This window comes from Mus caroli, chromosome 17, assembly GCF_900094665.2.
Source record: "Mus caroli chromosome 17, CAROLI_EIJ_v1.1, whole genome shotgun sequence".
NCBI lineage: Eukaryota > Metazoa > Chordata > Mammalia > Rodentia > Muridae > Mus > Mus caroli.
The window spans coordinates 77,108,671-77,136,083 of NC_034586.1; the positions used below are offsets into that span (position 1 = coordinate 77,108,671).

Sequence of the window (27,413 nt, forward strand, 5' to 3'; positions counted from 1 at the left end):
GCTGATCCGGCCGGATGAGGCCTGTGGCCCTACTCAGGCCAGCTTCTGCTTCCCTAACTAATGCAGTCTCAGGTCCCACGCACAATTGGATTGGAGCAGAAGCTGTGTTCCACTCTCCAGAAGTCTTAAGATCCTGTGGCGGGTGTTGTGGGTAGCTGGCGAGTGTCCCCCCCACTCATTTTCAAACTATGATAGTGAATGTCACTATCAAAGTGATGATAAATACAGGGTCACAAAATGTGTTTTGTGATTATTAAAGGAACTCCTTGGCCATTTTGTTTACTTCTTACAATACCACCCAGAATTTATTTACTTTGTTTCAACTAATATGGCTGGTAGCAGGTGGGGCTGGCAGCTCTCTAGCCAAATGTATGATCTGAGAACTGCAGCACAGAGCAAGTGCCTATGGTCTCTGTGACTCAGTCTAGGGTGAAGCCATCTGGGACAAAAAGAAACATGAAGAAACCCTTACACCGGTGGTTCTCAACCTGTGGGTTGTGACCCCTTTGGGGGTACTTATCAGATATCCTGCATATTAGATATTTACAATTTATAACAGAAAATTACAGTTATGAAGTAGCAATGAAGTAATTTTATGGTTGGTGGGTCACCACAACATGAGAAACTATGTTTAGGAAGGTTGAGGACCACTGCCTTAGGCACACTCAAGCCTGGAGCAGAGAGAGGGTCTCATGAAACATGGAAGTGGGTTGTCTGGGTTTGCTAAAATGGAGAGGAAGCAATGGACTGCTCTTCCATGAGAACATGGCTACACTTGTTCCATACACAGTTTGATTGGAGAAGATGCAGTCTTGCCTTTGATGCTTTGGGAGGTAGCCAATAAGCTACTAGGAGAAAGCTCTGACAGGTGTACAGAGTCACCTTTGGGGACTATTTAGGTGAACAACTTGAGTCGAAGTGAATTGATAGAAAATTTGTGAGTGAAAAAGCACTGTTGACCTCCCAGGTTCATGCTATTGGAGTGAGAGCATGTTTTCTGTTCTGAAAGCACAAACTGCTTTTTGAATAAAGGTGTCTGATATGCCCTACATTAAACTCCCCCTGCCCCGCCCAAGGCAATGCTTTGAAGCCCTAACCATCAAACCTTAGAATGTGAGCTTGGATATAGCACCTTGGAACAATAAAATGAGACTACACATCAGAAAGGACACTGGAACCTGTCATGGTGCCCCAGGCCCGCTGTTCGGCATTTTAGAGGTAGAGGCAGGAACTATAGTTTGAGGCTAGTTGGGTTATATAATGAGGCCTTATTGCAAATACATATATGTACATGTACACACACACACACATACATGCAAGCTAAGGAGTTTCTTGGGAGAAGCCAAACCTTACACCTAGATACCCAGAGAATGAAATCCTTCTGTTTAAGCATTATGGCAGCTTTGGCTAACCAATAGCAGCTCATTGGGATCCTCCCATGTCACTATTTAAATGTGGAGTATGTGTATCAACATGACACATTGGAGTCACAACTATGTACAACTACTACATGTCACTTAAAAGCAAAGTAACACTGTCCATGCACTGGGGTATTGCCATGTTTTACTTCATCGCTAACCTGAAGGTGGGTAGGAGGTGAGAACCATACTAACTCTGTGTTTGACTCACGAGCCTGACTCCTGTCCTCCCCACTCACATTCAAAGAACTGTAAAGCACATGTAGCTCTGTGCTCAGCAAAAGCACTGGGATTTCTGCTTATAGTTATTTTATATCCTATCATTTTCTTAGCTTCTCTATGTATGGGCACTTTGTAATTTCTCAGAACATAAGATTAAAATGTTCGGTGCACTGATCCTCTGTCATCCTCGGAAGCACATTCCGACTCTGCAAAATTATTTAATTTGGGAATGATTAAGTCTCAAAATTTAAAGATGAACCAGAAAGCAAAGAATGAAACTTGTCAAAAGAAGTGACAGGAGTAGATGTTCCATTTATCTTCAAGGTGTGGAATTAATAACATCTTTCCCAGGAAGGCTGTGGATGGGAATAATGAGAGCATTGGTACCAGGTATCTGAGGATGCTTCAAGCTAATGAGGATCATGTAGCTCATCACTCTGTCCTTCTTAGGTGTGCAGCTGTGTTTTCTCAGCATCATTTCATTGCTTAGTCATCAAGCTGTTTCCTAAATTATAGTCTAGAATTTTTAAAACAAAATAATATAAAGCACAGGGGGTGTGGTATACTCCTTCAATCTCTGGGAAGCAGAGGCAGGTGAATCTCTGTGAATTTGAGCCCCACCCAACTGGAGTTATAAAGTAAGACACCAAACCACAAAGCCCCAAACATAAAGTGTGTGTGGGTGTGTGTATGTCTCTCTGTCTCTATCTCTGTTTCTGTCTCTCTCTCTCTCTCTTTGTATGTATGTATGAGAGAGAGAGAGAGAGAGAGAGAGAGAGAGAGAGAGAGAGAGAGAGAGGTAGAGTGGAGTGGAGTGGAGTGGAGTGAGTTAGAGAGAGAATATCTTATATCTTCCAGCATTATAGGGAATCTTAAATGTTCTCATGCTTAAATATGAAATAGGAAGCCCACATATATTTTATAGCATTTTAAAGTGGAAGTGTGTGTCCATTCTTTTCCCTGGGATCTCACTGCACTTTATAAATTTGATTGATTAGCTGACAAGTCATATAACTATTAAAAAATGACAACTGACTGCCATGCATGCTGCACACTTATCCTATCCTCGGGAAGGACAAGAGTGTCTGTGTTCTGAGTCCGTTTCTTGCAAAGAGCAATGAAACACGAGCCCCCCCCCCCCCTCATACCTTGGGAACATTTTTTATGCCATACCAGAGAAGACAGCAATTGGCTGGTTCTGTAGCCTGCCAGTGGAGGATTGCTTGGGGTTACATGCTCCCTTTACTTTCCTCCTCTGCGCTAGCGTAGAGATAGACACATTGGTGGGCTTGCTTTTATAGGCACCCAGTTAAATCCATCTTATCTCAGAATCCTTCTTTTCAGCTTTATAGATTCCACTAATGGAAAGATAAACAATCTGGGTTCCAATAATCCCTCCCGAAGCCTTATAAATGGCTTCCCTGACACACGCTTGCTTCTATAAATACAACCATAAAATAGATAAAAATAGCCAAGTCATTAAAAGTTCAGGTAGTGGAGACAGCCTCACTTCTACTATTGATGCAATAACAAGGTGCTATCGCTTCTCTGAAGCACAGAACAAGGTACCAGCTCAATGAACCATGGATGGGAGCAGGAGGCTTGGCTCCAGCTGATAACTAATCCTCTAAGGTAAACAGGTATTTGTTGACATCTCTCCATAGACATGGGTCTCAGGGTGTGCTCCGAGAACCTGAAAAAGAAACTGCTGGGATATCCCACACACTTGACTCAGAAACACTAAAAGCCAATTTCTGTCTCGTCATTTGCTTTGGGAAGACACTTAGATTTCCCAAGGCTCAGATCCACATCTTTCATATGAGTTTGGTAACTGCTGCATCACAGTGCTGCTTTAAAGACCGAAAGAGGGAAGATCCTTGTCCTTGGTAATAGTGTGGGCCACTTCATAGAGAGATGCGCTACAGCGCGGTATTGTTGCTTGCTGGCCAGAAGGTAATAAATGAACCCAGCCCCAGAAGCCTGTTGTCACTGGATCTCTGTTCTGCTCAAGCAAACCATCATCACTATCATTTCCCTGAGCTAATTTATTTTTAAAGAAAGGAAGGCGCAGGGAGGAAGAACATGAGGATATACCTAGCAAGGGAGAGACATGGAGCAAAACAAACAAAGAAATCCACAAACAATGAACAACCAAGACCAAACCAAACCAGAACAACCTCCAAATACAAAAGTTCAACTTTCATAGTGACATTACAGTGACCTTACCGTGTAAGGTGGGCATCATTATTCTCATCCTGCACAGGAAGAACTTCAAACTTAGGGGATTTATTTATTTATTTATTTATTTATTTATTATTTATTTATTTTTAACAATAATCATTTACTCAGCGGATGGGTAGTTAGGTTGTGATTTGATCTACCTTCCTGAAGGAAACATATTCCTACATAATGCTTTATTGGAGCAAGTATGTTTAGCATCGGTTAGAAAGTGATTTAACTCTTCCATTGCCTAGTGCTAGGTAGATACCATGCTGTGACCCCTACAAATATGAAAATATTGGCACATAATCAGTAATATTGAATTCTATCATTCTACGACATAATTATTGTTTACTGAGTCAGACATATGCTATTCTTTGTCTTTGGGGACCATACACACAGGGAAACAAACAAGAAGGGCATCACAGTTGTGACCATTTGGGAATCTCTGCTTTGGAAAGTATTCCATTTTTACTCCCATTTCTAATGGATGAAGGTCAGCCTTCCAGTTTAGAACCTAACACACTGACCTGTATCTAACTGTGCATTCTGGGATTTGGGAAACTGTTTAAAGGAACACAAGTATATTGGGTAAGCAGGTTGGATGATGCAGACTGCTGCTAACCTGGGTCAGCATCTGATTATCTGAGTCCTTTAGAAGTATCCACAGTAAGCACTCTGTTCCACTTTTCCAGATGTTTCTCTTCTTCTACAACTTAACATACAGAAATATACTAAGTACTACCATCCTCTTCTATTTTGATTTTTCCCTTACTTGCAAAGGTTTAGACAGAAGGCATTAATGGAAAAGGCAAAAGGAAACATCCATCAGCCAAAAAGCTTTCAGAGAGAAAGAACAATGGCAGCAGCAGCAGCAGCAACAACAACATCAGGAGCAACAACAGCAGCAGCAGCAACAACACAGCAACAACAACAACAGCAACAACAACATCAGGAACAACAATTGTAACAGCATCCATAATAGCAGCAGCAGCAACAACAACAGCAACAGTAGCAACAGCAGCAATAACAGCAGCAGCAGCAACAACAATAGCTGTTGGCATTTTGTCTACAGCTACCTGGCATCAGTCAGGTATCACTGACACAGTATAAAAGGGGCTTCTTGCACCCTCCTCACTTTCATGCTCTCTTGCTCTATCCTCTTGCTCCTTACCTTCTCCATTCCCCTCCCCCCTCCAAGTACTCATGGCCAGCCTCTAGTCCTCTACTCTTTCTCTCTGCCTTTTTCTGTCTCTACTACTCAACTCCCCTCCCTATGCCCTGAATAAACTCTAGTCTATACTATACCTTTGTGTGGCTGGTCCCTCAGGGGGAAGGGATGCCTTAGCTTGGGCCCACAGAGGCACCCCTTCCCCTACACCATACCTTGCCTCCACTAAGCATACCTGTTTTCTATATTTTTTATAAAACACAACAGCAGCAGCAACAACAACAGCCAACCAAGATCTATAATTCAACAAGTTTCCTAATTTTCTGTACCTGTGTATGTATCTGTGTTTAATACATGAAGCTTCAGTTAAGTTCAGTAGCATTTGCTGTCTTGTTCTTACTATGGTTTATATTTTCTTTTACTTTTCCATTTTATATATTTGTATTTTTTTATTAAGAACAATCACCATTTCCTGGTCTTAATGGTTTCTATGTATCACATGCTCAGGGGCCCCCAAAGTCAATCCTAAGGATTCGCCTGGTGTCTAGGTTTGCCCTGCAATCAGAATCCTCTGTAGCTTGCTGAGGGAGAGTGCTACATATTCTCAGAGGGAAAGGAGACATTATTAAGGTTTTCTTCTAAATAAACTTAGGAAGATACGTTCTTGTCAGAGAGATCTTCAAATTCAGTTTGTCTATTTTCTGACCTGTGAGTTGCTTAAGTTCAGGAAAAAGTGTGACATTTGCTGCTTCTGTCACCTGAAACAAGTGGGTATTAGGAAAACACGGAACTTAAAGCTGGCCAAGTTCAGCCTGCTGTTTAATGCTGATTGTTCTTTAGTCATTCTTCCCAAATGGCCACTGGTGGCACACTCCAGAGAGTCAGCTATATCAGAGGACTCGTACTTGTACAATCTGAATTTGGTGGTTCTAGCAGTCAGCTCAGACTGCTGGGGCTCACTCATCTCTTCCTATTCCATCCCCCAGGCAACAGAAAATAAATCTAATCCCCACCCACATCAGATGGGCTTCATAACTTGGAGACAGATACAGCCATTTGTCTTTTATTCAACAACAACTTATTGCTCAAAGCCATGCTAGGCTTTGTAGTCAATACTGTGGCTGTTTTTTGTTTTTGTTTTTGATTTTTTTAAGGGGGGGATCCATATATAAACTTTTCATCTATTTTTCTTAGGCTCTTTAAGACAATTAATTATTTCTTGTTTTATTTTTCTTCAGTCCATACAAAACTCTCTCACCAAGACAGGTATGTATCTTGATAACATACCAGGTTTTTTTCCTCCTAAGAATTTGTCCTCTTTTATTGTAACACCTCTCAGAATAGCTAAATTATGGCAGCCACCTAGGTGTCTAACAAGAGAAGGATGATGGAGAAATGTGCCATATTATATAATGAAAATTTCCTAGCCATTAACAAGAGTCATAGGAAAATACAACTTGAGATAAACTCTACTAAGGAAGTTTAAGACTATAGAAAAACAAAAATTATTGATGGTTCTAGATTTTATACGGATGTATAAAATCATGTATGTGATTGTATAGATGCATAAAATCACGTATGATATGGAATTAGAAGTGAAACTTTCTAGGGCAACAAAGGGGTCAACAAGAACAGAGACAGATGAGAAACAGAATTGGGGGTGATAAGGGGATATGCGCTGTAAATGATGTATGCTTGTATGAAAACTTAAAGAACTACAAATGAACTGCAAATGAACCCATCCTCCTGAAGCCCCTTAAAATATATAGATTTGAATTGTGAAAAAAAAGCTTTCCCCTTGAAGTGGACAATGCTTCTTGGAGACAGTAAGAGCCTGGCTGTGGGCCATTTTTCTTGCTGCCTGAGCCATGGAGCCAAAGGCCTGAGAGACATAGCATGGAGATAAACATCTTAGAATCTGTGTATAATGGACACTGCCATGCAGAGTGATACCTAGGTCACTTGGGATCCAGTTCTCTCCAGTTTTTATCCCATTTCTATCAGTGAACACAATGAATTCCAATATTATTGTCCATCAAGTTTGAGTTGACGATTGCTATAGCATTTAGAGCTGGGACTGCTGGCCTAATCTTGGGGGGAGAAGATACTATGTAGTGTCTCCTGATACACTTATGACATATTTCCAGGCCACAAGCAGCTGTGGGGCATTCTTCTTTATAGGATCAGTGTCTATTCTTAGGGAGCCAAGGGCCAGGTGATGTGTGACACTACTAGAAAGGGACCCCAAAGAGTAACGGACTTTTAATGTGTGACTCTCAAACTTGGTTGAGACCCATGAGCCTCCGGGAGACGGTTTCCATGAAGAGCAGGATGTTTCCCTGCTTAAGTCTTTCCAGTTCTAGTTAGTTCTAGTTAGGAAGGTTACCGCAGCTGAGGAAATATTTCATGTGACAGAAATATTTCTCAGCCCTGTAGTCACTGTCAAGATGAAAAACGGATGCACTAGGACTTCTAGCTCTCTGTAAGTTGGATTATTAACAAAATGAAACTGTTAGAAGGGGGAACATCAACTATTTGAGTATAATACCACCCCCTTTCTCCTACATAGTCATAATTACAGTTTGACATCATCTGTCATGCATGTTTTTGCCTCCTGCCTCTTCCCCCGGCATTATACCAGGGTGAGACTCTTGAAATTCAGTGTTCTTTAATCATCTTTTAATTGCAGGATTGAAAGATTTCCAGGTTTCTACAATAGAGACATATTTCCTTCAGGCTTGAGTAACCTAAGAGACTTCTGCAACCTAAGAGACAGTCTTCTGCAAGCAGAATCTACCCACCGTGTGTGCGAGCACGAGCACGCACATGCGCACGTGCAACACACACACACACACACACACACACACACACACACACACACACACACACACCTCTCCTGCTGGCTTTGATGGTTTAGTTATAGAGGATAGTAGTTGGGCACACCAGGTTCTAAGACTGACCTGGGGGTTCCTTTAGTACTTTGTAAATATCAGTGGCTGTGTCTAAACTATCCTCCTGTGGTGAGGGAGGATGGCCTTGGAGGAGCTGTTGGGACAGCCATGGTCTTGTTATTTTCAACAGACATAATGATGTTATATTCCAGGAAAATGTTAAAGTTTACATAAAGGGTAGCTATGTGCCCAAGTCTCCCGCATGCAGGGGGCATCGAGGACAATCCTTCACTTAAGGTGCTGCTGCAGTGATGCTGTGGGTACTAGCTCGCTCCCTGCACACTTACTTTCATGCACTTGGATAAAGGTATATACATCCTTCTTTGTGTTCCCAGGGACCTAATAAGGATATATTAATGAAAATTTCAAGTGGCTTGCTCATAAGCTCTAATATTTTTCTGCTGCTCCAGTTCCATGATTAACTGCATGCATTGTGCCCATAGGGAAAAATAATCGCTGTCCTTTCTACAGCAAACATTCATTGAGGCGCAATCTAATCTCATTGGCCTTGTTTTGGGAAAGGTATAACTGAGAATTATCTGCCATCTTTAAGCCTCTGTGTGGTGAACAAAGGCTACATCACTCTTTCTGAGACCAGCTAGTTCTACTTAATTCTTAAGAATTCAGCTTTTCTATGAGTTTCGGGTTAGTCGTTTATATCAGCTTCGTGGAAACTGGGATTCACCTTTATTTTGATCCAATCACTTTTCCCTCTGGTCCATCAAGCAGGAAGGACTCCCACCCTTCAGTGGTGGTGACAACTTTCCTAGTACAGTTTTCCTGACCTCAGGACCACCTGCATAGGTTGTTCTGATTCTTGGAGTCTATTGCTGACAAAGTGGTGGGGTGAGTGTGTACCCAAGATTCTAATCATGGATTCAGTTTACATAGTACAAAGTGATTGCAATTGCATAGAGCATCCTTCATCTACTTGCTCCTACTACCTTCTCTTTGTTGTGATTTTCACTGAGATCTCCATACATGGAGCCCACCATTGAAAACAAGGACCTGCCCGTGATTTACATGAGTTGTCACAGGGGCCCTTTGTGCCCTAGCTCCTTCTTTGAATAAATTGGTACAGATAGACACAACTAGTTTTTTTTTTCTTTTGTGATGAGATTTTGAAAATTGGTGTGTGTATGTGTGTGTGTGTGTGTGTGTGTGTGTGTGTGTATGAGAGGTGGGGAGCTAGCTAGTTGAGAAACCCCTAAAATGACGTATCCTCAGATATAGCCATGCATAGAGGAGAAGCACTTCATGCCAAGGCAATAGATGTGCCTGAGAATCGTGAGCATAGGAAGCCCGAAGTGGCTTACAGGCATGGGACTCTGGGAGGCCCAAGCCATGCACAGTGGAAAGGGGACTGGTAGCTTCAGAATCCAGATCCTTGGCTTGGGGAAGAATCCAATATCTGTCCCCACGTTGATAAGTGTTGCCTGGTAGTGTGGCACAGGACTGTTATGAAACACTGTGAAAAGGGAAAAACTATTTGCCCAGGCAAGGCCTTTTTACCCTGCCCCCATGCTGGTAGCACTCTGGGCTCAGGAAAGTTCCAGCTTTTGCTACCTAGTCTTGAGGTATCCCATCCCCGAGAATCCCATAGGTTGTTAAGTGGCAGTTAGAATGTCTGTCGGATCGATGAAGGCAGCATCCCACAGTTCCAGTAGGAAAGGGAGAACACTGCTGCATGGTGGCAGTAAGAACCCTGAGTTCTAAAGGTGTCTCTGTGCTGGGCTTCCTTACAGGAAACTCTTTCCCTTACTGGTCACAGTCTTTATTTAAAAAGTGGAAAACTAGCCTAGATTAACAGACTCCTGTCCAGTGTTTTGCCAGGCTTTGGACCTAAAATGCAATAATAAAAAAAGATAAGACATCCAGTCAGAAATGCCCAAACAAAGACAAGGAAGGAAAGACGTGCTAAGTGGGGAGTGTGCTTGTCAGAGCTGATTCAAGAGCGTGGCTTTTCATTCCAGGATTAGGGATGACAAGGTCAGCAAGAATTAGTGTGGTAGGATATTGTGGATGGGTTGTTGCTGCTTGTGTGTGTGTGTATATGTGTGTGTGTGTGTAAAAGTGTGCAAGTGTACATGTTCAGGGGCATTGTGTTTATTCTGTTTTCCAGCTCTCAGGATGACACTGAAATATTTCCCCCATTGAAACAGTAGACAAAGGCTCCTACCTGGGGACGGAACATGTCCCCTGTGTCTGGAGCACTCGTGTGGGTAAGCAGCAGCTAAATCTGTCTTTGGATTGCAGCAGTCAGTGCCAACAAAGGAGCTGCTGGGTCCAGAGATGGAGTGTTGTTGTCAGAGCTCAGCTGTCGCCTCTCCAGACAAAAGCTGCATTAGAGCCCTGACTTGAGGCTTGTGAAGGAGAGAGAGCGCTGACTCATTCTAAGTACTTCCGTACAGTGTTTTCCTCAAGATTTTTTTGTAATAGGCAATTTAAAAGAAAAACAACCCAATAAGCCAATATTCTTTTCTGAGAAAAAAAAATCAGCTAACACGTATCCAGGGGGCAGAAAATAAATTGCTCTGCCCCGTGTCTTCTGTACTTGCCCCTGCGGTGCCTGGCCGGCCTGCCTCGTTCAGAAATGCCAGAGGGAGGTTACTGGGGTTTTGCCTGTTACCACTGAGAGTTTTTTAAAATTTAATTTTATTTGTAATTCATTTTTTTTTTACACTCCATATTCCATTCCCCGCCCAACCCCACCACTGACATTTTTAAGTTGGTAAATGTCCTAGGCCCTCCCTATTGATATGACCTAGACGTGTCTCCTACAAAGAGGTTCTGGAAATCACTTTTGGTCGGCTTTTCTCACACACTCCTTTAACTTTTCCTCTTCCTTGGGCAGGCTCATAGCTATCAGCTATATGGCAAGAACGTTCCACCACCAACATTGACAGGAAGTGCCATTTGAAATGTGAATTATTTGTATATTCAAATTGTGTACATGCATTCTCCATTTACAAGTGCATACTTATGTACCTTTGTCTGCCATATGGAGTTTGTGAAAGTAAAGAATTGCAGATGTCTCAAAGTGTTTTTGAAGCACAGCATGTGAGTAAGAATATCTCTATCTGGATCTATCTACCTATCTATCTATCTATCTATCTATCTATCTATCTATCTATCTATCTATCTATCTATCTATCATCTATCTATCTACCTATCTATCTATCATCTATCTATCTATCTATTTATCTATTTATCTATTTATCTATCTATCTATCTATCTATCTATCTATCTATCTATCTATCTATCTATCTTGATCTATCTATATTGATCTATCTATCTATCTATCTTGATCTATCTATATTGATCTATCTATCTATCTATCTGTCTGTCTGTCTGTCTGTCTGTCTGTCTGTCTGTCTGCCTGCCTGCCTGCCTGCCTGCCTGCCTGCCTGCCTGCCTGTCTGTCTGTCTGTCTGTCTGTCTGTCTATCTATCTATCNTCTATCTATCTATCTATCTATCTATCTATCTATCTATCTATCTATCTATCTATCTATCATCTATTTATCTATCTTGATCTATCTATCTATCTATCTATCTATCTATCTATCTATCTATCTACCTATCTATCTACCAATCCTCTCTTAGAAAAGATAATATAACACGGTTAGTTTGAACAGTACACCTAATGTCTATGGTGACCTTTGACTAAAAACAAGTACATAATTTATCTTTACACATACTCCAAGGCCAATATTCCTTCTCCAGTTTCAAAAACAGAACAATGCAAGTTGACTCTGCAAGGTGAAGGATCATTTAGGGGGTTACTTCATCATTTTTATGTCCTTCCTTCAGTGTCTCCAAGACAAGTCATAAAACTCTATGTTCCAAACTCTTCCATTTGCAGGCCAAGAGGGCCAAAGGACTTAACCCAAGCGACACAATGAGGTTTGGGGGTTCTTTTCTTATTTTACCTTACGTGGTTAAAGCAGCTAAGGATTTCACACATAACATTTGAAAACTAAATGATTTAGATGCCCTTCCTAACACAAGGAATATGTTTTAGCTATGCACTGAGAGAAGGGATGCGAGCTAAGTTGGATGGCAGCAGGGCCATCCATTGTGCCTTGCAAAGTCATTGCTATTCTACTGACAGAAGGCTGGTCAGGCCCATGGGTAATTCTAGGCATGAAGAGCACACGTAGAGATCTGACCTGCAACCAGTTAAGACATGACTAACAGAGGCACGTGGGACCAAGCTCACAGCTCACGGGTTGCAAACTTGCAAAGATTGCCCTTTCCAGTGTGGGACATTAAGAAGCTATGAACCCTTCTGGGCTACAGATGCTCAGTTATACTGCTCAGACTGTGGCTGTGACGAGTAGGGACAATGTGAATAAAGCCCTTGAACTTGAAGTGGACAGTCATATGGGTGAGAATGCTATTTAAGTAGAGTAAGCCTTCAGTAGACTTTATTCAAGACAAACAAATATACCTACCCTACCCCATGAAACTGGTTTCTTTGATGTGAACCTCCACATAGGAATCTTTAGTGTATGAGAAATAAATGAAAATGATGTCCACCCCTTCCTAGCTGTCAGATTGTCCCACTGAGGCTATGTCAAGCCTGAAAAAGCAGGGATCCTTTTGAACTACATAGGTAGGATTTGAAGGTGACCCAGCACCAGCAGGTGGAATGAGAACATCTTCATTGTGCTTTTGGATAACAAGAGGTTGCTGGAAAGAGCTCTGCTTAGACCAAACTGCCTGGAAATCCCTTGGATCCCATTTGAGGTTTCATTTTTATTATTTAGGACTTTTGGAGTGTACTAGTCTCCAGGCTGACAATTATTTAAGTCAATTACTGTCTGGGGGAACCACTGAGTTGGTAGCTTTAGAAATTAACTACCTCATGTTCACTGAGAGCTCTCCTAATTCATCAGCATAGCTAAGTACTGCAAACAGCGGCAGGCCACTGTGCCAGTCTCTGGGTGAAGTTGTCTATTTCGTGATGTGAACCATCCCTGTGACCTGTATCCAGGGTGGTCACAGCAGCTCCTTGAGCCAAGTCGGCCTCATGTTGATTGCTTTCTCTTAAGTAATGAAGAATCTATGGACTTCAGAGAATGCCAGGGAATGTTAGGGAATGGGGTGAAGAGCTCACCCCTTCACATCTTTATCATCTCCGTTGTTTTCTTCTGAGGCTAACCCAGGTTTATTCCTCATCCTTCCCCTACTGTGAGGACAGGCCTGGCGTGCAAGCTGCTACTCTTCTGAACATGTAATCTGGGCAAGCCAGGCAAGTAGGCAGAGTGTGGTTTTTCCCCCTGCCCGAAATCAGATAGGACACAAATCATAAGGCCACGAGGGATACTGTAGGAATGGGATAACCACTGAATGAGTTCCCAGGTTTCATATGGGATGGCGTAGTCTTGCCTTGCTACTCCTCTACCGATGAGACTCAAAGTCAGAATAACTATATGCTTGTTCAACAATATGCCACGAGGTTAAACAAGACAGGAAGAAGATGTTTTGTGTGTGTGTGTTTGTGTGGGAGGCGGGGGCTGGTGAGACGGCTCAGCGGTTAAGAGCACTGACTGCCCTTCTGAAGGTCCTGAGTTCAAATTCCAGCAACCACATGGTGGCTCACAACCACCCGTACTGAGATCTGACACCCTCTTTTGGTGTGTTTGAAGTCAACTATGGTGTACTTATGTATAATAATAAATAAATCTTTGGGCCGGAGAAAGCAGGGACTGAGTGAGCAGGGCCGACCAGAGTGAGCAGAAGTCATAAAATTCAATTCCCAACAACCACATGAAGGCTCACAACCATCTGTATGGCTACAGTGTACTCACATACATAAAAAAAAAAAAAGATCTTTTTGGTCTTTTTGTTCTCTTTCTGTTTCTCTCTCTCTTCCCCCCTCCTTCCTTCCCCCTCTCTCTGTGTCTCCTTTCCCTCCCTCTCTCCCTTCTCTCTCCCACCTTCACCTCTCTTTGTTTCTGTCTCCCTCTGTCTCCCTCTCTGTCTCCCTCTCTCTGTCTCCCTTTCCCTCCCTCTCCTTTCTCTTTCCCTCTCTATCCATTACCTCTTTCTGTCTCTCTGTTACTCTCTATCTCTCTGTCTCTGTCTGTCTGTCTTTTCATTGAGAAAATGCAAGTAGTTGATATGTAAGATCTACAACAATTATATCAAAAAGGATTTCAAAAAAATCTTTACTTTTGGTTGTTTTTAAGTTATTGGGTGAAACAACAGCTATGTTTCAGATACCCATGGATTTGAGTTGTGAGTAGGAAAACAAATGTTTTCTTTATTCCTTTAGGAATCGATGAATTCCCTCCTCAGAGAGCTGTGAACTAGCTTGCAAAGAGACAACAAGTATTGTGAAAATGCTTTATGGTGCAAGCTGGGGTTCCAATACCACTGCATCACTGGATTCTGGGTGTTATGCAATTCTGTGTTGGTGTGGTGTGTTGCCTGCACGTCTGTGTCTGTGTGTACCTGCATCTCTGTGTGTCTGTGTCTGTCTGCATGGATGCATATCTCTGTGTGTACTAGTATGTAGGTTTTTGTTTATTCATGTCTGTTTGAGGGTACATATTTATTGTCTGCACATCCAGATCTATACACACGTTCTGTGTGTTTCTGTGTACATGTGTATGTATATTTTTGTGTGCTCTGTGTGCAGGTATAAATGCACTCAGGCCTCAGGCACTGGCAGTGAGTTCATACTTCACAAAGGAGATAGCTGCCTAGCTGACCTGCATTTCAACACTCTTTCCCAGTTCACTTCTTTTTTTTTTTTTTTTTTNNTTTTTCGAGACAGGGTTTCTCTGTGTAGCCCAGCTGTCCTGGAACTCACTCTGTAGACCAGACTGGCCTCGAACTCAGAGATCCGCCTGCCTCTGCCTCCCAAGTGCTGGGATTAAAGGCCACATTCTTTTCTGAACTTCAGTATTCATATATATATATATATATATATGTATATATATATATATATACATATATATGTATATATATATATAATGTCATGTTCAGTACCCTTGTGAAATCTAAAGTCCAGCCACCTAGCATTGTAGTGTTAGGTTGAACTACCTACACATGTACAATTTTTGCTATCTTTTATTTTAGAATCTTAAGTATATATTGGTCACTTCCCAGATAAGCAGTTTTGGTACCCAAATTTATAGCTGGTCCGTGGAAATGTGCACTGTCTTAACTATACTGTGGTGAGTTCATAACCCCATTTAACATATGAGGGAACCGACATGGGGTGTGACTAACGACCTGCCATGTCACCCAGGGCAGTGTCACAAACACCATCTGTTTGCCATGCTGGCTTCACTGCCACCTCCCCCTTCTTTAGCGAGAGGCTGAGATGACAAGGACAACCTGAAGGCTGTGTAATAGCATGCTCATCCTGATGGTCTTCCCCTGGCTTAGGTTGACACTTGGTTCCTGTCCCCTCCCCGCAGCTGCTGCTTTGGTGGAGACACAAAGAAGGAGGAAGGACTGGGGGGAAACTCAAGTTGGATAGGTAGCAAGTGCTAGCTGCATGGAGTATTGCATGCATGGACACATCTTAAAGGCACCTGGTGGCACTGGGCTTGCCTTGAAATATTTTGACAGCTGTTTTAACTGCCGCACACAACTGACTCTGGTATTCGGTCTAGGAAGTCACAGGAGGAGAATTACTGGAACATGACTGTTTAATCCCTTCCTAATCGCTGAAGTCTCTTAAATCCTCCAGCTCTTCAAATACTCAACTGGCAGAACTTGGTGAGCAGAAACATTGCCACAGGAAGCCAGGTACTGAGCTGTGCAGCTCGGGCAAAGTGGGGAATAGCATTACTGGCTAGTTACTTTAAATCGAGTTTTGATAGAGTTAATAAAAAAAAAAGAGAGAGAAGCCAAATCCCATTTACAAAATTATTACTTTTGTTTAGTAAGACACATAGATTCAATTTTGCACAGAAAATTGCTTGGGAGAAACGGTCTCAGCAGAATCCTTCAAAGACAATTTAATATTTTTAATAAGTAAAATCTTTCTGATTCTCAACTATTTAGCCATGAAATCTTAAAAAAATCCAATGAAAGCCTGCCTTCAATAAATGCTGCTTTACAAATTTTATTGTCTGTTTAACAACCTGAGAATATTAACATCCCTTAGGCACTTAAACTCAGTCATAACCCGAAACATTGCACTTTGAAAACTGTCTTTCATGTAATTTAATGTAATTTACTGACTATAAACTGTGTGTTTATTTTTCAGATATTCTGGATCTAAAAATTGTAAGTAAGGTCAATTAACCTAGGAAATGGCAAGTTTCTAAGCATTGTCTGTCTCTAAGCAGTCATTTAGAAACACACACACACACACACACACTACACATGAGCACATATACACATACAAACCAATAATACTTGAGAGACTTTATGCATTATCAATGAACTATTTTTCAAACGCTTTGGAGCTGGGTGAACTGTCGGACATCTGCAATAGACTTGGAAGGATTCAAAGCTTCAGATTACAGAGTACATTCCAGGCTAGCGTGGACAAGTTATTGAGACACTGCCTCAAAATTGAAACAAATAAGACAATGGCTATAACTCACTGGTAAAGAGCTTACCTAGCATATGTAAAACCCCATGTGCAATCGTTAGTACGACAAAGAGGGCTGGAGTCAAGACTGGTTATGAAATGATGCCAGCAGAGTATCAGGAGAAGTGACAGGGCTAGCCTGTCCAGGAAGCAGGCCAGGGGCAATTTTTCTTACACTAAAACTTCTTTGTCCCTTAAGGACAGTCAGTAGTACCCAGAGTCCTTTCCAACAGACCACAGCTCCAGATAAAGGCTGGGAAGATGGATCAGGTATAAAAGGCTGAGCAGGCAAGTGGGATGCTCCGGGTTCATTACACAGTATCCACATAAAACTTTGGGAATGTTGGTGTGTGCACAGAAGCCAGCCTGTGTTTGCTAAGCACATAGTCCGGATGATTCAATGAGCTTCAGGCTCAGTGAGAGACCCAGTTTCCAAAGATAAGGTGGAGGGCGATTAAGAAAGACATTAGATGTAGATCTTTGGCCTTCAATTGTGAGTGCATATGTGTACACATCTCCACATGCATAAGAACACACACACACACAAACACACACACAGGCACTCCCGTATGTGTACTCTCTCACACACAGTCTCACACACAAACAGCCTATCTTCCAGAGCCAAGCTGTTTCTCAGAAACTACCAGGTTATTGTATTTCTATAGTATAGGCAACAACTGAAAATACTGCCCAGGGATTTGAAAGGATTTCTTCAGTGTCTGCCATCCCAGATTCTAGCTCACTAACTGAGGGAGTCATCAACATCTTGTTTCTCTGTATGCCAGAGCATCAAACACAAGACTTTGGTCTTGTTGGTAGCATAATCCTTTTCACTGTTAAACAGTTAGCCATGTCATTAACGCTGAGCAGTTTCAGACAGTGACTAAAACACGTGAGGGGGACCAATGTGAAACGGTTCTGTGGCTATGAAAGCAAATCTGCTCTCAAATGGTCTACTGATGGAACCATGTTGGTCATCAAGATATATCCTTCCTCAGCCTCAATGTTCTCCGTCTCAAGCTAGCAATCAGACACATGTGAACTGTCTGACTCACTTGCTCTCTCCTATACTAGAAAATTAAGTGTCGATACTAGAATTTGTACAGGGGCTGTCTTTTCTATTCTCCCTAAAAAGGCAGCGCACAGCCTTTACAAGTGTTTATCCATCCCTAAGCAACCAAAGAAGATCTGGCATCTGTTGGAAATGTCTCACTACAGGGCTATATTGTCTTTCATGTTACAGTCTGAAGGAGGCAAAGCTCCACGACCATTTTCGAATACTTCCTACAGGAGTTTCATCAGTGCTCTTATCAGCTCAGTTCTTCTGTGCAAAGGGAAGTACGCTCCTGTCTCAGATGCTAATCTTATATGTATAGAAAAACACAAACCACCAGGGGTGTTTCCCTCTCTTTATATGAAAGCTGACGCATACATTTTAAATCCACCTTCCTAAGCAAGTATTGGCTGTTTAGTGCTCATAAGTTCCCATTGATACTTGACTGCAAGAAACCACAGCGTGGTGGTATCCAGCACTAATAATAAACAGCTATGCTTTTTCTTTTTTCAACCATTCTCTGTTCCCAGAGCACTTGGGAGATCCGTCCAAGTGTTCTGCGGCAGATTGGAAGGAGGAGGAGGCTGCAGCACAAGCTATGGCCTGACTGCTAGTGATGCTGTTACCATATTTTACAGCTTGGGAATCACTCACTGCTCAGAAACCCCTAGCTTTGTTGACTGGCTGCAGTGAGAGGTGCCTGTGGGGATTCGGAAGCAAGACCAGTGTATGCGTACATAGTAAAAGATCTGACCAAAGAAGACAAAAATGTATGGCAGTGTTGCTTCCTTCCAGTGTCTGTGACTCACTCTGTCCCTACGCACACTGAGAGTGGACAAGGCTTGAGAGCACAGGGAGTGCACCATTTCTTTATTTCATGTCCTAAGGACTATTTTGTAGGATATTCTTAGAGAAAACCTTGCGCTTTCCTTGTGCAGGAAAAAAAGTCACAGTGTGCTTTGGTGTGCACCTTGGAGTCAGGGTGGATGCTTAAGATGTCCGGTGTCATGGAAGCGCGTGTACGACGATGCACATTGCTGGTGAAGACATCAAAATGCCTTGCTTTTCTTCCCATGCTTAGCTCCTTTTTGACCTTCACTTAGCTAATGTGTGCTGCTTCAGGGATCCAGACAAAATCCCACAATTGGTTAAACAGTGAATTGAGACACCAATGGGTTTAAATTCACCTGTCTACCCCACCCCCACCGCCAGAGTATGGTAAATGGATACAGACAACAAATATGCCGATTTCTCTAATTTTGCCACGTGCTGCTTTGCTGGTGGCAGATCAAGCAAACTTAGCCTGAGACTGGCCATTCCACCTCCCAGGGTACAGAACAAAGTACTACTCACCAGCGCTGACAGTGATGGCTTCGATAAACTGCTCTCTCCAGCTGTTGGTCCCCACCACAAGGGCCAGGTTTGTCTTCTTAATGAGTTTGTCCACAGTGCTCTGAAAGGGGCAAAGGGATAAGAGTATAACTTCTGGGGGTTGTGACGGCCTCAGGAAATCTACAACCTTGTTTCCAAGTCCCAGGATTCTATAAGGGCTAGCAGATGTAAGGCTCAACAGAAAACTATGCACATCAAATATTGTTATGACTATGTAAACAGGTGTCCTGAGAAACATCCTGAAATAGAAACTTCAAGCAGCCTTTGCTGCCCTAATGGCCAACCAGGAGCAGCTACAATGTTTTCCTAGCTGCTGCTTCACAGGCCCGCCCATGCTCCTCAACAACCCTGTGAACTTGATTCTCCCTGGCTTGTCTGTCCTTGCTGTCTGCAAACGAATCATTACTGGCCCTGTTCCACACTGACTCTGAATATCTAGAAGTAACGGCTCTGAACCTGAAGATGTATTGCTGTATTGTTTGTCAGTGACATATAGCCAAGTGGCATGGTTTCAAGGTTTGCTGTATGGTCATTAATACATAGATAATTTTGGGTGGGGGGTAGTGTTAAGGTGGTGGTGCAGAGGGACCACTGTGCTTTTCAGCTTGCTAATATTATCAGGCAATTCTATTCTCACACTACTGCTGTTACATCAGGAGCATACTAGACAAGCAAAAGTCAACATTTGTGGCTTAGGGCACACTGCTTATAGCCCTGCATCACATTTTCATCCTTTAATAGCACAGAGGTACATGCCCTTATTTTACTTTAGAACTTATTAGGCCATTAGTTTTGTGGAATTAGAACTCTCCAACTTTCTAAATTTGGTTAATAAAACAGCAGGCAGGACTTGCCAAGCGGTCACAAGAAAACTAAATAAGCCATACAAGTTAAAGCGCTACCACAAATCATGGCAACTACAGGGAGAAGGGGCATTTCTAGGACACCAAGGCTACTCTTCTCAGAGAAACTACAGCACCAACTAGTCTACCAAACATCCACACTTACTGTCAGAGCATCCTCGAATTCCCACTAATTGCAGAGGCAGAAAACACATATTATTTGCCTTAGGTAAAGATTTGTACATATTCAATGCAGGATACCAAACTATGATTTGAGAGAGATAACGTTATTGACTAAGCAGGAGTCAAGAGAATAGTGTCTGGGGGGTTGGATGTGAAGCCAGAGCCAATTTATAATAGTATGCATGTTAGTTCAAAATGAGTCACTGGAACTGACTTGAGACATGGAGAGGAAAACAAACATGAAAGGAGTCATCTCCAGCTAGCACGTTCTATATCTGCAACATGATTTTTGGTGGCTTGTATGTCCTAAGGGCGGTGACCTCTCAGCTTGTCTTGTATCCAGAACTGCTGGTGCCCTGATAACAGCTCTAAGAGTCCCTGCTCTTGGGCACAATAAATTGAAGCCCACGACAGGCATCTGTCTTTTCTCTCTTGACTCAGCCACATCTCATCCAGTACTCTAAGCATCTCAACTAATGCCAGTTCAAAGTGCTGTGCGGAATGTAAGAAGAAATGACCTCAGCTTTTCTTACATGTAGTGGAAACTCTCCACAAGGGAGAGAACACACTGTACTGCAGCCAGGGCAGAGAACCCCACCATCCAAGAGATTAGCATTCCAGTGTCATCACTCAGCATCGGAACACAGACTTCCCCGTGAAATGTCTGCTCATGATCAAACTTTTAGGAGAAACTTAACTTAACCTTTATTGATGTGGAAAAACTCAGACATATCTTAAAATGTAATACATTTTAACCAGACTGGCAGAAGCAAATTTTCTTCCTCCAGTGGCTAAAGTTGTACCTATGGGTACAACTCTATGGGAGAAAGAAGAGGGGGAATCAAGATCAATTGAAGTTTAGACAATTCTCTCTATGTTCATCTGGCACGTTCTTCAACTGTCAGTGACATGGTATTATGAGACCCTCACCCAGGACAGAGGGATTTAGTAAAGTCACAGTCTTAGCATGGCAGGCTAGAACTCATGGGGACAGGGTGGTATGCGGAGTCTATCTAGCCCATGCTATTCTAGAGCTTTGAACAAGTTCTCAAGTTACATTCTAGAAAAACAATTCTTAAGTGAAGGAAGTCAATGTTGATGTTGATTTACTTGAAAAGTATACCCCCAAGATGCCCTTTAGGTCTTAATCGTAACAACCATGGTTATAAACTTGAAGATGAAACTCAAAGTTATTTTAGAAAGTTTTTTTTAAAAAACCCAGTCAAATAAACTTATTTTAGAAAGTTAAAAAAAAAACCCAGACAAATGAAGTTATAGAAAGAAACTAGGGACCAGGGAGACTTCTGGCCCAAGACTTTTTAATTAATTAATTAATTATTTATTATTATTATTATTGACCTAGAAGAGTTATGTAAACCAGTATATTCTGAAATAGTTACTATGATTACTCTTTCTGTGGCCGCTGCATGGGAAGACAAGGCTGGGAAGGGGAGAGTACACATTGCCTATAAAAAGTTTGGGAGTGAATCAGCTTCAGGAAAGGCAATCTCTATTGTGGCAAATGACACTGAACCCTTGGATTCCCTTAGTGAAAGGCAGTTGCAGGAGGAACAGTGAAAATGGACACACATGGACACAGAGTAGCAGAGTGGGCCATAGAGATGGACAGGCTATGGGATTATGTGAACCTGCACATGTTCCCTTTATGTCTTCAAAGAGCCAGGCTCAAGGTTAGGCCCCAATGGGCTCTGACAGTGCAATGCTCGGGCTTTGTTTCCCTGCTTACCCTTCCTCTAAGCAAGGGAGTGAAAGCAAAAGCATGATAGACAGATACATAGATAGAAGATAGACAGACAGACAGACAGACAGATGATGGATAGATGATAGATGATAGAACAATAAACAGATAAATAGATGATGCATAGACAGATAAATAGATGATAGACAGACAGACAGACAGATAGATGATGGATAGATGATAGATCAATAAACAGATAAATAAATAGATGATAGACAGATAAATAGATGATAGCTAGATATAGTTATATTCCTAGTGGTCTAAAAAAGGTTTAAATGTATTTTACCTTTTGAAGAAAAATCCCATTTTAATTGCAAAGATACTTCAGGCATGTCAATTCGGAAATTAAATTTAATCAACCAACAAAAGGAAAAGAAGCAATTATTACTAAAGGTTCACTTAGGATTCTGAGAGTTCTATATTAGCCTGATTCCCTACTTTTTTTTTTTTATTTCTTTGAATAGTCACTGTATCCTTCTGTAAAATAAGTAAAGAAAATATTGTTTGGTTCTGGGTTTGTAATTCAGGATATTATAAGAAGGGATGCAATGTCTTATCTCATTTTGCAATGAATGTTGGCTCCACCTCAAGTGTTCTTAGATACTAAGGAGCTGGGTACAAAGAAGAATGGGGGGGCGGTGGGGCAGTGGTGCAGCATGGGACAGGGAGGCTGAGGCAGACGTGTGTTAGGAATGACAGACAGGAAGCTTCATCTTCAAGGATGACACGCATTCCTATGTATGTAACTTTTACAAGAATGAAGTCTATTCCCTGGAAAAAAATTTTAAAAATCTGGGCTTGCCTGACACATGTGAATCCCTCAGTTCAGTACCAAGTACCATGAGAAAAAGAATAAACTAGACACTCTAATTTTATCACTTCAGGAATAATCGGTGTCGTTGTTGACGCGGTACCATCGGTAGGGTAGGCAATACTAAAGAGTTTTCCGACATAGAGGCCATTCTCCAGAACCAACGCCTTCTCATTTCCACACGGCAAACGCTTCTCTTCTAACATCAGGCTTTTCTAATGCATCATAATCTCTCCAAGTACTGCTTCATTGAGTTTTTAAGGAATATTATAAAGCTGTGTGAATTTCTAAAATTCCAAAAACATAGCTAAGACTGGGTATAGCCTTTAATCCCACCAATTGGGAGTCAGTGTGAGAAGTATTTCTAGGTTTTAGATGAGCATGGTTTATACAGCAAGTTCCTGGTCAACCACAGTTATAGAGTAAGACCCTGTCTCAAAAAATATACTTATGATTAGCACTACATTACACTATGTTCCACATACTTTCTAAATACTTTTATATGTTTATTTATTTATTTTAATTTAACATTTTTATTATAAAAAGAATCTCTCCAAACCTATTTCTGTAAAGTATTCTTTCAGACAAAGACCTCCCTTTAGGAGCAATTCTGACCCTGTCCCGTTGAGTGTCACCTTCTTGGCCCTTGTTCTGATGCTCTTTACAGTACAGGATTTCTGGGTTCTCTGCTAACAAGAACCATTTCGAATTGGATCTGACAGCCTTTTAGTGAATGAGCCCAGACGTAAAATCATAGTTTCAGCTTTCTCCAGGAGGTTCTTACAGCACAGACCACTCCGAACCACAGTACGCAAGGTGTCAGGGCTGGCAATCGTGGGAGACGCACCTTGAATTCGTAAGACTCTTCGATGATCACCTCCAGCTTGGTGTGCTCGCCTAGGATGGGGCGCCCCATTTCCGCAATGCGCCTCTCCTCCTCTTCTTTGCTGGTCAGTGGCTGCTTGTCATCATATTCCTCTGGTAAAGGGAAGGCAAGAACATGAGCCACGTGCTCCTTTGTATGTGTAAGCCCCAGGATCCTGACATAAGAGAAGCAGGGAGGAAGGATGCTCTAAGGGCCAACTAACAGTCTCTTGGGGAAATAGTGAGGCTAAAAAGAGGAAGGGACAGAACTTCTTGGACTGGGCAGTGCCACACTGAAGCAGCAGATGACTAAAATTTGGTACAGTCTAATCTCCTGCAGAAGGAAGCATGGGTTGTGGAAAGCCATGTTCAGGGCCCATCACTGAGAAAGGCCCAGGCACACATTGTCTGTGCTGAGGGAATTACCAGCCTTTTGCTGTGAAGCTGGCCTGGTTGCCTGCACACATTTAAAAATTTTTTTACAGCATGTGCCAAAAAGAAACACAATTAAAAATCCTAAAGTAACCCCGAGGGAAATGAGGGTTTGACCCTTTCCATTCTCTAGATGCACCAGAAAATGCCTTGGGGCCAGTGGGAAATTCTGATCTTAGTGTCACACTTGCCAAGAGTTCCTGTCACAGGCTCAGCTCAGAAACATCCATTTTACACTTCCTTGAGACAGCTGGTCCCGGAGCTTCCTCTCTGGTGAAATACACTAGGAAAGCCTTGACCTTATTAATTTTAAAGCAAATAGAGAGGGCGAGGGTGAGGCCTTGAGGGAGCTAATATTCACTATGTGAGCAGGATTATTTCCAGGCCCGCCAAGCAGCTCTAACTCCAGGAGACGAGAGGGTACTCAGAAGTGAGTCTCTGAATGGAGGTCATTGGGATAAATCCCAGTCTGAAAAGGCCAAGACTATGTGGAGGGCAAACACATGACCTGGAAGCATGCTTGTTCTTCAGGTCCAGGATGCTGGAAAATGATTGGCTACATCTCTCAGAGTCAAATGAAGTACACACATATCCAGGAAAGCAGTATTGCTGCTATGGAAAAACCTCCACTTTGAGACCCTCGCCTCCAGAACCTAATGTCTGGGGAGCCATCCAGAGGGAAAGGGCTGTTTGTCCAAGGCTCCCTGACCTGCCTTTTGCACTTAGACATCAGCTTTAGCAGGGTTTCCTACCTTCTGTTTTCTCCAAAGACCCATATCTTCCCCCTCTGCTCTGGGACCCTGCGATGAGTTTCAATTGTTTCAAGGGATGCATTTTGGCTAGCAGTCTACTGCAAGGACTGGGGTGGGGGATAGGTGTACTGGAAGTACAACCAGGACCCTGGATTTCACATGTTGGAAGTGGTGGAGGCAAAGGCAGAATGTAGCTACTGGTGCGTTCTTCAGCACTCAACCAATAAAGTGTTCTGAAATAATGTCCATCATTCTACCAAATCAAAGGGAAATGAAAATGGGTTGTTTGACCTATTGAGAAGCTGTTGAACACAAGCAAAAGCAAAGCAGAGAGAGAATGAGATTGATTTTAATTGTAGAAGTGTTAAGGGATTTCATAAAGGAATTGACAAGTTAAAACCCAAGGCTTCTGGTTAGCGTCCTATAAGTAGTTATCTCAAGGAAATATACACCTAGTCTTGGCAGGGCTCATGAAGTCCATTTACCTTGTGTTCAAATCAACTACAGCTTGTTTCTTGTTGCTTTCTGCAATATTTGGACCAATGATCATGTCCCTTGTAGCTCAGGTTGATTTTGTGTCTTTGTCCAAATCTCTGACTTACTGAATAATAAGTCTTCCCCTGAAAGCAGTTATTGTGATTTAGATATCTATTTGAAATGCAAAGCTCTGTGTGGGAGGCAGCTTCTTGTGGCCATTCCTTCTGTGACTTATGAGCATTAAGCTGTTTGGAATGGTACTCAGGGTCACATAGGTAGAAAACATACAGCAGTTAGGGAGGAAGTTTGGTGTGCTGTGATTTTTCCGGGAAGCATCTCACAGAGTAAAACTGATCCAGGGCATGGTGCAAAATAAACAAAACATGGCAGGAAATGAAAATGAATCATCCTACGAGTGAAAAGGGGGCACTGCCCCCTTGTCCCCCAAATCCTTCAGGCTTTCTGGTCAGCATCAAATGCTATGGTTGGTGCACCTGGGTCTCTAACTGCTCCCTGATGTTTGTCTTCCCTTCATTTAAGAAAGAGAAAGTAGTTAACAGGCAGAGAATGTTTGATTAGCCAGGATTTAACGATATTATTTTCATTGTGGAAAAAACAAGTCACTAACTTATTTTCTACTAGTTTTCTTTGTTTTAGTTAAGTAAAAGACAGGGGAATTTAAAAGATTACAGTATACAAATTAGAAACTTGTTAGTGGTCAACCTTAATAAAAATCTTACAAGAAAGCTGAAATGTGGATATCTCATCTTAACAGGTTTGTTATCAACATAAAGAAATTCTAGGGACCTTTTTTGTTCTTCTTGCTATACTCATCCTCCAAAGCATGGGTTTAGGCCTCGTGTAATCACCAAGAATTGCTCTTCTACCTTCATTTACCTGTGTTTAAGGCCCTTCCATGGAGTAATATACCAATAGGCCACTGGGATTTACTACATATCACTCAACTCCTTATTGTTTCTTGTGTGTTGAACACGAACAATTTCATATAGTTTAGTTATTATTTTAAATTATCTTTCCATACAGATACTTAGTCTGTAGACTTACAGAGCTGGCATATGGCTCCGCACTCTTTGGGCTGTCCTTACGCCAGTCTGTGCTAGGAGCTGACTTGGAAGTTGTAAACCCTCAGTAGAACTGGAAGTGTTGTGTGACACTTGGGTTTCTCTGGCAACGTTCTTTTGTTTCCTTGCACACCAGGAGAGGCCATTGTGGTGGGAAATAACAACCTGTTTTGTTTTTGTTCTTGTTTTTAAGAATTTCCATTATACTTAGGTGAAAGGCTTATATGTAAAAGATGTTTATGAGACATTTGTAACATATTAAAATCTGAGAGAGAGAAGGCACTGCACCAACCTCTTTGTATGTCCACACTGTCCCTCCATAAGGCCTTCTATTTTAAAATTTTTATGGTACCCCATCTGTCAGAGAAGCCACTCATTAACTGGAAATATTTTAGAAGGCCCAGGCACTAACATCGGAAGACCCAAAGTATACCTGAAAACTCTAGTTTTCAAGGGCCACGAAGAAATGAGTACCTGAGATGCTGATTACAGTAGAGGGAATCGGATGATCTCTAGCATGGACCTTCCTGAAGATAGGCTGGCCTAGCAAAAGGACAGGCAGACAATCAGCAGGATCCGCTATCAGTGCCCTTTGAAATTAGTAAGGTAAAAGCAACACCCAGATGCACACACTGCAAGCCATGAAAGTTAGTGTGGGTAGTTGTCGGTCACCCTCTGTAGGTCACAAGGAGGAGTTCTGATGGTCTACCCACAATGGGGTAGAGATTACTGCCTACAAACGGGGGCAAAAGTGTTCCTTAAGCCAAACCAAATAGTGCTTGTAAGTTTGATGGACGTGATAATGATCTGCTTTCCTTGCGGTGAGAGGAGGTCCAGCAAATGATTGACATGAATGAGCTAGGTCCTTCATTACTATTACTGATTCCAGAGGCAGCATAAAACAACAGGAAGCACTTGGGGTGTTGACATGTGTTCTTATTTTTGAAGTCTTTCAGTGGTATCTATATAGCCCCAGGAAGCATATCTTTTCTGTTTTCCTATCGTATAAAATGACCTTTTTCTTTGAAGGTCAAGGAATATCTAATCCCTGGGAAGGCTCTCACTGCATTCACTTCTAGACTGCAGAGTGTCATATACACATCCATGGCACATAGGTCGTGTCATTGTCACTCAACTGTTTCCATTAGCCAGGCCTACAGACTTCATGGAACTCCTCATTCCATTGGTTTCCAGGTCCACCTGCTGTTTTTTTTTTTTTT

At 42.1% G+C, this 27,413-nt stretch overlaps 1 protein-coding gene across 22 annotated transcripts in view; it reads right to left on the reverse strand.

The window, feature by feature from the left end:
* Positions 1-27,413, reverse strand: part of Slc8a1 (solute carrier family 8 member A1) — a 350,559-nt gene that overhangs the window by 24,499 nt on the left and 298,647 nt on the right. For 14 of the 22 annotated variants that reach the window (XM_021185827.2, XM_021185828.2, XM_021185833.2 and 11 more), the window contains 3 exons: positions 26,668-26,736; positions 23,434-23,564; positions 18,953-19,052 (listed from right to left, as the gene is read on the reverse strand). In XM_021185827.2, coding sequence (XP_021041486.1) covers positions 18,953-19,052; positions 23,434-23,564; positions 26,668-26,736 — 300 coding nt within the window. The remainder of the gene's footprint in view (positions 1-18,952; positions 19,053-23,433; positions 23,565-26,667; positions 26,737-27,413) is intronic. The other 8 variants (XM_021185834.2, XM_021185835.2, XM_029471277.1 and 5 more) reach the window with 1 other exon arrangement.